The sequence below is a fragment of the Dipodomys spectabilis genome, unplaced genomic scaffold (genome assembly GCF_019054845.1).
Source record: "Dipodomys spectabilis isolate Male_0828 unplaced genomic scaffold, ASM1905484v1 ptg000002l, whole genome shotgun sequence".
Taxonomy (NCBI): domain Eukaryota; kingdom Metazoa; phylum Chordata; class Mammalia; order Rodentia; family Heteromyidae; genus Dipodomys; species Dipodomys spectabilis.
The window spans coordinates 18,471,985-18,484,071 of NW_024870679.1; the positions used below are offsets into that span (position 1 = coordinate 18,471,985).

The following is a 12,087-nucleotide window of genomic DNA, read 5'->3' on the forward strand; positions in this document are numbered from 1 at the left end:
GCCCGGTCGGCAGGGCCCCGCCGGTCTCCCTATGAAGGTGATGTCATCCGCTCCGCTCGGTTTGCGACCCGAATGGAAGAGAAACTGAACCCTGACGTGCAAGAAGACCCCGGGAAGACACCTCCCAGAACTTCCTCCGGTGGAAGAGTTCCAGGGAGTTCTAGAAGGGGGTTCCATGGTGACCTGGCCATTCATTGTGCCAAGTATCCCATCAGCCCCACGCCGCCAACTCTCCCTCTTCTCGAAACAATTAATTGGTTTCACTGTTTATTTTTAGATATGCAAATAAACCACCCTCCTCCTGAACGCTCCCAGCTCCCCGCGGCGTCCACCTCCCCATCTGAGCTTATTTTACTGTTTCCTTTGTTTTTAAAGTGAATCAATTGCACCAATAGGTTTCTCTATTTCAGATGAAGAGACGCACGTTTTAAAGCCTTGGATACCTATTGCCATATTGCAGACTCATCAATGAGCATTGAACGATTCACGTGGGTCATGGATAGCACCATTCTCTTCGTGTTTTTACTCATCTATTTTTCTTTACATATTTGTGCAGAGGGGTTTCCAATTCCGCAGGTCAGTTCATGGGGACAATACATCGTGATCAATGCCACTCTTGTAATCGCTCCATCTTTACAACTGGCCCGTGGTTAAAATGAGAACGTGAATCATTTCAATTTGCACTTATTACTATTGAAGTCCGTCGTTTTTCATAAGTTTAACAATGATTTGTCTTTGTAATTTGCTTTTACTAAGTCGTGTGTTTTTATCTGTTCTCCTTCCCCGTTGGTTGTTTTCCTTGCTGATTTATGCCACTTTATCCTTTGTCTTTTAATAGTATTTATGGGACTTTTAGATGGCCAGAAGGTTCTTGTTTCAATAAAGTCTAATCCATCAGTTTTATTTTTGCTATGCTGTTTTTCTTCAAAGTCCTTCCAGTTACAAAATCAAGATGGTTGTTTACTAATGTTTTCTTGTGAAGAGGAAATTGGTACCTTCTGGCAAAAGGGCTTATTCCCTAACTAGGATTCAAACCCCCGGTGGTGGAAAGAAGGGGCACTATCTCATAACCACTAGACCATAAGGAAAACAGTAATATTTTCTCATAAAAAAGTAGATGACTGGTTTGCCTTTCCATGTTGATTGCTATTTTTGAGTGTCTGGATTTTAATATTCTAGAATATTCAGCCTTCTCCACTTCAAGATAACTCCCAGGTACTTCTTTCTTCTGAGTCAAGCCTGACTCAGAGAACCACGGGAGGATTTTACTACATATAATCACAGACAGTATCCAGACCAGACAGATAGAAAAACACCAGTAACTTAGTAGCAAAGTAACGATCTTCACCAAAAACAACCAGGAACTTAGGAACTATGAAAAGGACATTTTAGGAGTAAAAAGCTAAGAGATCCTAGGTCTATTATACCATTTTTCCCCCTTCTTTCTTGTTTCTTCTCTCTTTCTCTTATCTCTCTTTAAATTTTATATTATTTTCAGATTATTTTTGCTAGCTCTGAGGCTTGAACTCAGGGCATAGGTGCTGTCCCTGAGCTTCTTTGTGCTCAAGGCTAGCATACTACCAATTGAGTCAGAGCTCCACTTCCAGCTTTTCCTGAGTAGTTTATTGGAGATAAAAGTTTCACAAGACTTTCCTGTCCTGGCTGGCTTCAAACCATGATGCTCAAATCTCAGCCTCCTCTGCAGCTAGGATTGCAGCCATGATGTCTTCTCTCTCTTGTCTTTTCTCTCATTCCTTCCCTCCCTGTCTCTTTCCATCTCTCTTCCTCTTCCAAGTCCTATGAATTTAGTTTGGCTTAAAAGGAATATTACACACCAGTGATAATCACTCAGCCTATGGATTCTCAGTAGGCTAGTGGCTCAGTAGATTGAGTTTAACTCACTGATGAGAGAATGTAGGGTTTCTCAGCTTTAAATTGTTTTAAATAATAGGGAGGAGTTTAACGGGACAAACCCTGAAGTATGTTTACAGTCACAATTTTCATAACTAAATCACTTTACCAGTCAGCATGGCTCAGCTGCTCAATGTTTGGTTATTTTCCTCCCCATTCCCCCAAATTGGGATATTCAAAGTTACATTCTCACACTGAGCTAATACTGGACCATCTTACTTAGAGGAAACTTCTTGTTAGTGAGATGTAACAAGAAATAATTGGTTCCCAAGCCTTGAGACCTAAAGTACCAAGGCCCTAGTACAAGCACAAAGAAGAAGATAAAGGAGATGAAGGAAGGAGGAGGAAGAGGAGGAAGAGGAAGAAAAGAAGAGGAGGAAGATGATATCGATGCCAACTGAAGATAAACAGATCCCAAAGATGCCAAATGACTCCCCTTAAAAACCTACCCTCTGCCAGTCACCAATAATCCCAGCTACTCAGGAGGCTGAGATCTGAGGATCAAGGTTAAAAGCCAGTCCAGGAAGGAAAGTATGTGAGCCTCTTACCTCCAATTAACTACGAAAAAGCTGGAAATAGAGCTGTGGCTCCAAGTAGCAGAGTGGGAATTCAAGCCCCAGGACTGGCAACAAACACACAAACGAACCACCCTTGGGCTTGACACTGCCTGGGAAGTTAAGTCCCAGCAGATCTTAATCTGCCAGCAAGTAAATAAAATAAAATAAAATAAACAAATGGAAACAAAACTATGAACAGGTGTGTGATGTTCTTAGTTATAGCAAAATTAAAACAAAACCCTCATATGATACCACTTGATACCTACAAAGGATGGCTATAAATTAGCAGATAGAAAATAGCAAGTGCTGATAAGGGTGAGTAGAAATTGGAGCCCTCGTGGGAATATAAAAGGATGCAGCTGTTGCAGGGAACAGTTTGGCAGTTCCTCAACAAGCTAAATATGGAATATGACTCAGTAATTCCACTCCTACGCATATACCCCCAAAGAACTGAAAACAGGTAAACACTTGTATGTGTATGTTCTTGGTGGCACTATTCATATAGAGCTGCCCATAAGAATGGAAATAAAAGAAGGGCCTTTCATAGATGAATGGGTAAACGGGTATATAAACTGCAGTGGCATATTACTGAACCATAGATGAAATGATGTATTTATTCATGCATGTTCCACCTTCAGGCTAATCGAGCAAAGGGGGGAAAAATCAAGGCCAGAAGGCATGGCTCAAGTGGTAGAATGCCAGTACAGGAAGCTTGAGACCTTGAGTACAAAGTCCAATACAAATAACTTCACAGGCCGGGCGCTGGTGGCTCACGCCTGTAATCCTAGCTACTCAGGAGGCTGAGATCTGATGATCGCAGTTCAAAGCCAGCCCGGGCAGGAGAGACTGTGAGACTCCTATCTCCAATAAACCACCAGAAAACTGGAAGTGGCGCTGTAGCTCAAGTGGTAGAGCGCTTGACTTGAGCTGAAGAGCTGAGGGACAGCGCCCAGGCCCAGAGTTCAAGCCCCACGGCCGACAAAAAAAAAAATAACTTCACAGAATAAAATATGCAAGCCGGGTGCTGATGGCACCCACCTGTAATCCTAGCTACTCAGGAAGTGAGATCTGAGGATCATGATTCAAAGTCTGCAAGACTCTTTTTTTTTTTTTCCTTTGGGTCCAGTCCTGGGGCCTGAACTCTGGGCATGGGCGCTGTCCCTCAGCTCTTCAGCTCAAGGCTAGTGCTCTACCACTTGAGCCACAGCGCCACTTCCGGCTTTTTTCTTTTTGCTTATGTGGTGCTGAGGAATCGAATCCAGGGCCTCATGCATGCAAGGCAAGCACTGTACCACTGAGCCACCTTCCCAGCCCTGCAAGACTCTTATCTCCAATTAACGACCAGAAAACCGGAAGTGTTGCTGTGGCTCAAGTAGTAGAGTACTTACCTTGAGCTGAAGAGCTCAGGGACAGTGCCCAGCTCCAAGTTCAAGCCCTATGACTGACAACACACACACACACACACACACACACACACACACACACAGAGAAATACAACCCAAAGAAAAAAATGGGAGGGAGGAAGAGAAGAAGGAAAGCAGAAAGGTGCTATGTAAAGGAACATATCACCAGAAAGTATATACAGATGGCAAATAAGTATATACAGAGATGTTCAGGCTAGACGCAGGTGGCTCACACCTATAATTTTAGCTACTCAGGAGGCTGAGATTTGAGGACTGCTGTTTGAGGCCAGCCTGATCAAGAAAGTCCATGCTACTCTTATCTCCAAAGAACTTAGCCCCAAAGAACTGGGAAGTAGAGCTGTGGCTCAAATAGTAGAACACTAGCATTGAGCAAAATAAGCTCAGAAACCATGCCCCAGCCCTGACTTTAAGCCTCAAGACTGGTGTACACACACACACACACACACACACACACACACACACACACACACACGATTCAGCACTGTGGAAATGCATATTAAAACCAGAATTAAGCATCAATACACACACCTATCAGTAAAAAAACAGTCCTGGCAACAAATGGCTGATAAGAATGCAGAGAAACTGAGTGTGCCTGAGAGAAGAGGGCCTGGCTGGAAAGCTTCCCCTCCTCCCCACGCCCTGGGTGTCCGGTGTGCAGACCCCACTCCACGTCACCAGGCCCTGGGCAGTCCTACTGTGGCCCTCTTGGCCCATCGCTCCTGGGCGTGAACAGCGGACTGCGTGGACCCCAGAGGTGTGTGGGAATGGACTCCCACTCAGGGGCTGAAGGATGCGTGGAGAGCCGTGCAGTCTGCAGCCGGGACGGGGCCTGGGGCTGACCAGGCCCGCGGGCTGGTCAGTGATCTTGGGGTCACGTGGCATTCTCCCGGAGACCCTCATGAACCCTGCACAGCTCGACTTAGGACCCGCTCGTCTGGAGGAGCTCTGCGGCTCTTCCCTTCAATAATTTTCTGTCGTTTGACTTCTTCCTCTGAGTCCATGGCCTCTGTCTTCCAGATCCTAGAGACAAAGAAACCCATGCACAGGTTGCAGTTTTTCGGTATGGTACCCATCCTCCGGGAATGTAAAGCAGTAGTCACTTGGGAAATAGTTTGGCAGTTAACTTTTTTACAGTAAATGCACAGGGGCTGGGAAGGTGGTTCAGTGGCAGAGCGCTTGCCTTGCAAGCATGAGGCCCTGGGTTCCATTCCTCAGCTCCACAAGCAGAAAAAGCTGGGAAGTGGTGCTGTGGATCAAGAGCTAGAGCACTAGCCTTGAGCTGAAGAGCTGAGGGACACCGCCCAGGCCTAGAGTTCAGGCTCCATGACTGGCAAAATAAATAAATAATATATATTTATATAATAAAGTAAATGTACAATTATTATATGACGTGGCACTTACACTCTTAACCATTTATCCCAGAGAAAGAAAACTCTTTGTCCACACAACACCACAGCCTGTAATCCTAGCAATTTAGGAGACTGAGATCTGGATCTCAGTTTGAAGCCAGCCATGGGCAGGAAAGTCTGTGAGACTTTCACCTCCAGAAAAAAGCCAGAAGTGGACCTGTGGTTTAAGTGGCGGAGCAGCAGTCTTGAGCAATAAAACTCAAGAGACAGCACCCAGCCTGAATTCAAGCTCCAGGACCAGGATACACACACACACACACACATACACACACACACACACACACACACACACACACACACACAAAACCATGACATGGCCAAATTCCTTTGTTGCAATATCTTCAGAAATCACAAGATTCTGTAAATGTATATTTTCTCCTAATTTATCTCTCCAAATTATTTCCAGAGGACTAGAGGCCTTCAAAAAAAAATTTCTGAGTCAGGAGGCTGAGATTTGAGGATCTCAATTCAAAGTCAGCCCAGGTCCCTACCCTACCCCCCAAAAAATCTGTGACTTTTTTTTTTTTTTTTTGGTCAGTCGTGGGCCCTGAACTCTGGGGGCTTGGGCGCTGACCCTCAGCTCTTCAGCTCAAGGCTAGCGCTCTACCACTTGAACCACAGTGCTACTTCCGGCATTTTTTCTTTTTGCTTATGTGGTGTTGAGGAATCGAACCCAGGGCCTCATGAATGCAAGGCAAGCACTCTACCACTGAGCCACCTTCCCAGCCCCCCCTTTTTTTTCTTTTTTATTTTCATTTCTTTAAATCTCCAATGAACCACCAAAAAGCCAGAAGTAGAACTGTGGCTCAAGTGGTAGAGCACCAGCCTTGAGCAAAAAAGCTAAGGGACATTACCCTAGTATGAAAAAAAAAATCATTCTTCTTTCATCTCTTTTCCTATGTTAGCCTTTGTCCTCAAAAGCTTCCGTTTCTTTTGTGTATCAGTGAGGGGGAAAGGAGGAACTGTGCAAAGTGAAAAAATAAAAATGGAGGTGTAGGAGGGGCAGACAGCTGCAAGGCTCGGAGCTGGAGTCACTCAGCAAACCTTAACCCAACAGCTCTGAGCTCGGATTTCTTCTGTGGACAGCTGGCTTTTTTCGTTTCTGAAATACTCTGCAAAGATGGAAGAGGGTCTCAGAATTGCTCTGCTGTGAGTCATTATTTTTATTTTGTGCAGGTATCAAGGCTTGAACTCAGGCCTTCCTTGGGTGTAGTCCCTTAGCTTTGTCACTAAAGGCTGGCTCTCTACCACTTGAACCATAGCTCTACTTCTTTTCTGCAGGCTCACTGGAGATGAGAGTCTCATAGCCTCTCCTGCCCCCTCTGGCTTTGAACCTCCATGCTCACATCTCAGCCTCCTGAGTTGGCATGATTACAGGTGTGAGCCACCAACACGCAGTATTGCTGTGCTACTTCTCTTATACCATGTGTAGAAATGAAATGGGATATTCCATGTAGCAGGATTGAGGGAGGTAATGATAGCTACCCTGTGGCTTGCTGTGATTTTTAAAGGCCACGAACTCCTCATAGAGAAAACCCGCAGGCTGACTCCAGAGACATAGAAGCCAGGATTGGAGATGGGCCTTGCCTGTCACAGACCAGTCTCTCCTCCCTCAGCTTGGCACCCAATACCCCATATTCTGTTTAATCTTCCTTCCCTCCCTTTACCCCCCCCCCATCCTGCTGCCACCAATGTCCCTGGAATTTTGGACTTCGCTATTTTTAAAACCGTCAACTCAGTACCGTGTCCCTCCCTCCCCCCCTCAGCTGTCCAGTGCTCTGGCCAGCCGTGTGCCCTCCCTTCCTCCCACCCCCAATCTACTCTGGCTGTCTACCCTCAGTGAGATTTTCGCAGGTCTGGGGACCTGCTGGGGACATAGAGATGGGGACAAGGTGCCCCTGGCCGGGACAGATGGACACGATCCACAACCATGCCTGTAGAACTGGATATCCGAGGAATGGCTGACCTTTGCAAACAGTAAGTGGAAATGCAATTGCAATTGTTGAATAAGGTCATGAATGGAGCTAGACTTCTACAAAATTTACAGATGCAGAACTTGGGTGTCTGTTCCAAACATTAGGATCTCTCCCTTGGAAGACACCAAAATCTCCATGTCTCATTTCTGTGTGGTCGCTGATCTCTAGCTGTTTGCTGCTTAATGTGCTCCAGCATTTTCAGCCTTCTTACCTTCCCCTTTCCCTTGTCAGGTCAATATGTATATTTTAAATTTTGTGCCAGCTCTGAGGCTTGAACTCAGGGTCTGGGTGCTGTCTCTGAACTGTTTTGCTCAAGGCTGGGACTGTACCACTTGAGCCACAGCTCCACTTCTGGCTTTTTGTCTTCTTCTTTAATTGGACATAAAGAGTCTCCCAAACTTTGCTGCTTAGGACTGGCTTTGAACCCCGATCTTCAGATCTCAGCCTCGTGAGTAGCTAGGATTACAGGCGTGAGTCACAGGTGCCCAAGCCTCCACGGAGACATTGCTGTTCTAGAAGGCATAGGAATTCTAGTCCATTCCTTCTCGTGTTCTTCTGAGGCAAAGGAGGAAAGGAAACGAACCCCTCCTGCGAGGGACGGCTGGCGGTGAGAAGGGAGGAATAAGGGGCTTCTGTCTGAAAGATTCCTAGGGGTGTTTGCTCTGTTGGGGAGCTGCTGGGAGGCCTGGGATCCGGTCTAGCCGCAGAACGCCTCCGTTTTTGACATACTCGCTGTTTGCTATGGAGGATGGGGCAACCCCGCAGACTCTGCCCTCTCCAAGTTCATCGACCCTCCCCTCTGCCCCCCCCCCCGCCGCCCCACGACGGTCTTGCACAGGGGACCCGAGCCAGAGCTCTAACCAGCCGCCCCGTGGAGGTCGGGGCGCCCCCGGCTTCCCCTTGTGATTGCCCCGGATTCTCCGTGCACCACCCTGACGAGCCTTCCACTCTCCGCTTCCCCCCGTGCCCAGCCAGATCTCTTTTCTCCGTCACAGGTCAGCAGGTCTAAGCCCGCTGGGTAGAGAGAGTCAGCTGGGAAGCACCGCTGCCCGGGGTGGGGAGGGGGACCTGGCTGGACAGGTATGGGGGACCCAAGCCAGCCCCCTCATCCTCGGCCCCTCCACGGCAGCCCCCCGACTCTGAGCACTGTCACCCTCCTGCTCCTCCTCTGTGGACACGGTGAGAGCAGCCGGGGTCCCGGGGGCGTCTGAGCATGCGCGTGAGGGGACGGGGAGGGGAGGGGCGCAGAGGGCTGATCTCGATTTTATTTCTCATGCCAACGTGGGGGGCACCGGAGGGGGAGGCCCTGGTTGGTGAGGAGAAGAGATCTAACAGATGGGTTTGTTTTTTTTTTATTTCTTTGGTGCTGGGACTGGGACTTGAACTCAGGTCCCTCCGCTTTCTCCATTCAAGGCTGGCATTCCACCACTTGGCCCATGCCTGCCTCCGCGGCTGGCTTTTTTGCTGGTCAAGGGAGACAAGGGTTGCATGTCTTTATCTTGCTCGCGCTGGCTCCGCCTCGCCGTCCTCAGCCCCGAGCAGCTAGGATGGCAGGCGTGAGCTTGCACACTTGTTTGTAACGCGGGGAGGTGAGGGTTGGGGCCTGGGAACAGGCCTCCTGGTCGGGCTGCACGGTCGGCGGCGCGGGGGCGGGGAGGTCTGGGGAGGGTGGGGGGACGCACCCCCACACAAACCCCAGCCCTCTCCTCGCCGGTCCTCAGCCCACTCGCAGTGCAAGATTCTCCGCTGCAACGCCGAGTACGTGTCGTCCACGCTGAGCCTCCGAGGCGCGGGCTCGCCGGGCGGGCTGCGCGGCGGCGGTGGCGGACTGTGCCGCGCGCTCCGCTCCTACGAGCTGTGCACTCGGCGTACGGCGCGCACGTGCCGCGGCGACCTGGCCTTCCACTCAGCGGTGCATGGCATCGAGGACCTCATGATCCAGCACAACTGCTCCCGCCGCGGCCCCACCGCGCCGCCCCCGCCGCCGCGCAGCGCGCCGCCGGGATCCCCAGCCCCGGACCCCTGCGACTACGAGGCCCGCTTCTTGCGGACGCACGGGCGGCGCCCCGGCTTCCTGCACTGCGCCTCCTTTGGGGACCCGCACGTGCGCAGCTTCCACCACCACTTCCACACCTGCCGCGTGCAGGGCTCCTGGCCGCTCCTCGACAACAACTTCCTCTTCGTGCAGGCCACCAGCGCCCCCGTGGCGTCGGGGGCTAAGGCCACGGCCACCCGCAAGGTCAGGGGCCCGATCGAGCTCCCTCCCCACCCAGCTAGTTCCACTGCACACGTGTATGTGCGTGCGTGCGTGGGTGTTTGTGTGTGCATGTGTGTACACGCGCGTAAGCATGTGCGTGCATGTGCACGTGGGTTTGTGTGCGTGCACGTGCATGCACATGCACATGTGTGCGTGTGCGATGTGCCTGTGTGGATGTGCATGTGCGTGCATGCATGTGCATGTGTGCGTGGGTGTGTGCGTGCATGTTCACTGTGTGTATGCGGGTGCATGTGTGTGTGTGCATGTGTTTGTGTGTGCGCGCGCGTGCGCGCCGGTTCTGGGGCTCAAACTCAGGGCCTGGGCGCTGTCCCTGAGCTTTTTCCGTTCAAAACTGGCGCTCTACCACCTGGGCCACACCGCCACTTATTTGTTGGTTCATTGGACTTAAAGAGTCTCGGGAGCCCGGCGCTGGTGGCTCACGCCTGTCATCCTAGCATCTCAGGAGGCTGAGATCTGAGAATCACGGTTCAAAGCCAGCTCGGCAGGAAAGTCCGTGAGACTCCTATCTCCAATAAACCACCAGAAAGACAAAACACAAAAACCAGAAGTGGCACGGTGGCTCAAGTGGTAGAGCTTGAGCTGAAGAGCTGAGGGACAGCGCCCAGGTCCAGAGATCAAGCCCCACGTCAGACAAAAAAAAAAAGTCCTGCGGACTTTGCTGCCAGGGCTGGCTTTGAACAGCAGTCCTCAGATCTCAGCCTCCTGAGTAGCTAGGATTACAGGCATGAGCCACCAACCCCCTGGGTTTGCAGGGCTGCTTTGCACCCGAAGTGACCCCCGCTTCTCCTTGTCGTGCCTTCGCAGCTCACCATCATCTTTAAGAACATGCAGGAATGCATCGATCAGAAGGTGTACCGGGCCGAGGTGGACAACCTGCCCGCGGCCTTCGAGGACGGCTCGGTCAACGGCGGCTACCGGCCGGGGGGCTCGAGTCTGTCCATCCAGACGGCAAACCCCGGGAACCACGTGGAGATCCGGGCTGCCTACATCGGCACGACCATCGTCGTCCGGCAGACGGCTGGCCAGCTGTCGTTCTCCATCCGGGTGGCGGAGGACGTGGCCCGGGCCTTCTCGGCCGAGCAGGACCTGCAGCTGTGCGTGGCCGGGTGCCCGCCTAGCCAGCGCCTCTCGCGCTCCGAGCGCAACCGTCGGGGTGCCATCCCCGTCGACGCGGCCCGACGACTGTGCAAACAGGGGCTCCCCGTGGAAGATGCCTATTTCCAGTCCTGTGTCTTCGATGTGTTCATTTCCGGTGACCCCAACTTCACCATGCCAGCCCGGACAGCCTTAGAGGACGCGCGGGCCTTCTTACCCGATCTGGAGAAGTTACACCTCTTCCCCTCGGATGCGGGGGTTCCTCGCTCCCCCGCCACTCCCCTAGGTCCACTTCTTGCAGGGCTCTTTTTCCTGTGGCTTTGCATTCAGTAAGTAGCCAGCCAGGCCAGGACTAGCTTGGAAACCATTCGGGGAAGGCATGGAACACAAGAATTGCCAAGAACACAGCAGAGACCTGGAGATCCACAAACCAACCAATGAGCACTGAGCCTCGGGGGGCTCCAACCCCCGCCTGCATGCTGATGACAGAATGAGAATTCTGGACGAGGTTTTGCATTCCAGACCCCTGAAGGGGCTTATTGCCCCTTTGGACACACAAAAAAGTGGGGGTGTGGCCCCTTTCCAGTCCCATTTATGGTGAGAAGATTGTGTCAATCCATGTATTTTAAAACTTGGAACATTTTTTCCTGTGTGCTGTACTGTAGCTTGCACTCAGGGCCTTAAATGCTCTACTTTTTTGTTCAAAGCTGGTGCTCTACCACATGAGCCACACCTCAAATTCTGGCTTTTGGCCCGTTCTTTGGACATAAGAGGCTTACAGACTCTTCTGCCTGAGCTAGCTTAGAACCACAATCTCATCCTTCTGAGTAACTAGTGTTACAGGTATTAACCAGCAGTGCCCAGCAAGGGTGAGATTTCTTTTTTTTTTTCCGGCCATGAGACTTGAACTCTGGGCCTGGGCACTGTCCCTCAGCCCTTAAGCTCAAAGGCTAACACTCTACCACTTGAGCCACAGCATCACTTCCAGTTTTCAGGTGGTTCATTGGAGATAAGAGTCTCACAGATTTTCCTGTCCAGGCTGGCTTTGAACCACAAACCTCAGATCTCAGCCTCCTGAGTAGCTAGAATTACAGGTGTGAGCCACTGGCTCCTGGCTGGGTAAGACGTTTTAAGAATCAAGAACTAAAAGACAATAACACAAACCTTTTCAAAAGCATCTCAGGAGAGGACAAAATAATTAGGGAAAGAATTCTATTGGGTGAGGCCTGAGCTTATGTCTAGCACCTGGTTAGCAAACACAAGACCCAGATCAGGTCCCAGAACCACCAAAAAAGAAAAAGAAAAAAAATCTATTTGATGAATATACAGTGGGAGGTGTGTTCTGCTTTCTTTGTTCAGATGTGAAATGCACACTGTGTGGATGTTAGGTGAAGGACACTGGCTTTTGGAGAAATGCACACAGAAAGGACAGAAGCT

General features: G+C 50.5%; 1 protein-coding gene across 1 annotated transcript; it reads left to right on the forward strand.

Moving 5' to 3' along the window:
- The first annotated feature begins 8,359 nt into the window (after positions 1-8,359).
- Positions 8,360-10,983, forward strand: Hjv (hemojuvelin BMP co-receptor). Its single transcript, XM_042685129.1, has 3 exons — positions 8,360-8,456; positions 8,999-9,516; positions 10,360-10,983. The coding sequence occupies exons 1-3, from the start codon at positions 8,360-8,362 to the stop codon at positions 10,981-10,983; spliced, it is 1,239 nt and encodes a 412-aa protein (XP_042541063.1).
- The last annotated feature ends 1,104 nt before the right edge of the window (positions 10,984-12,087 follow it).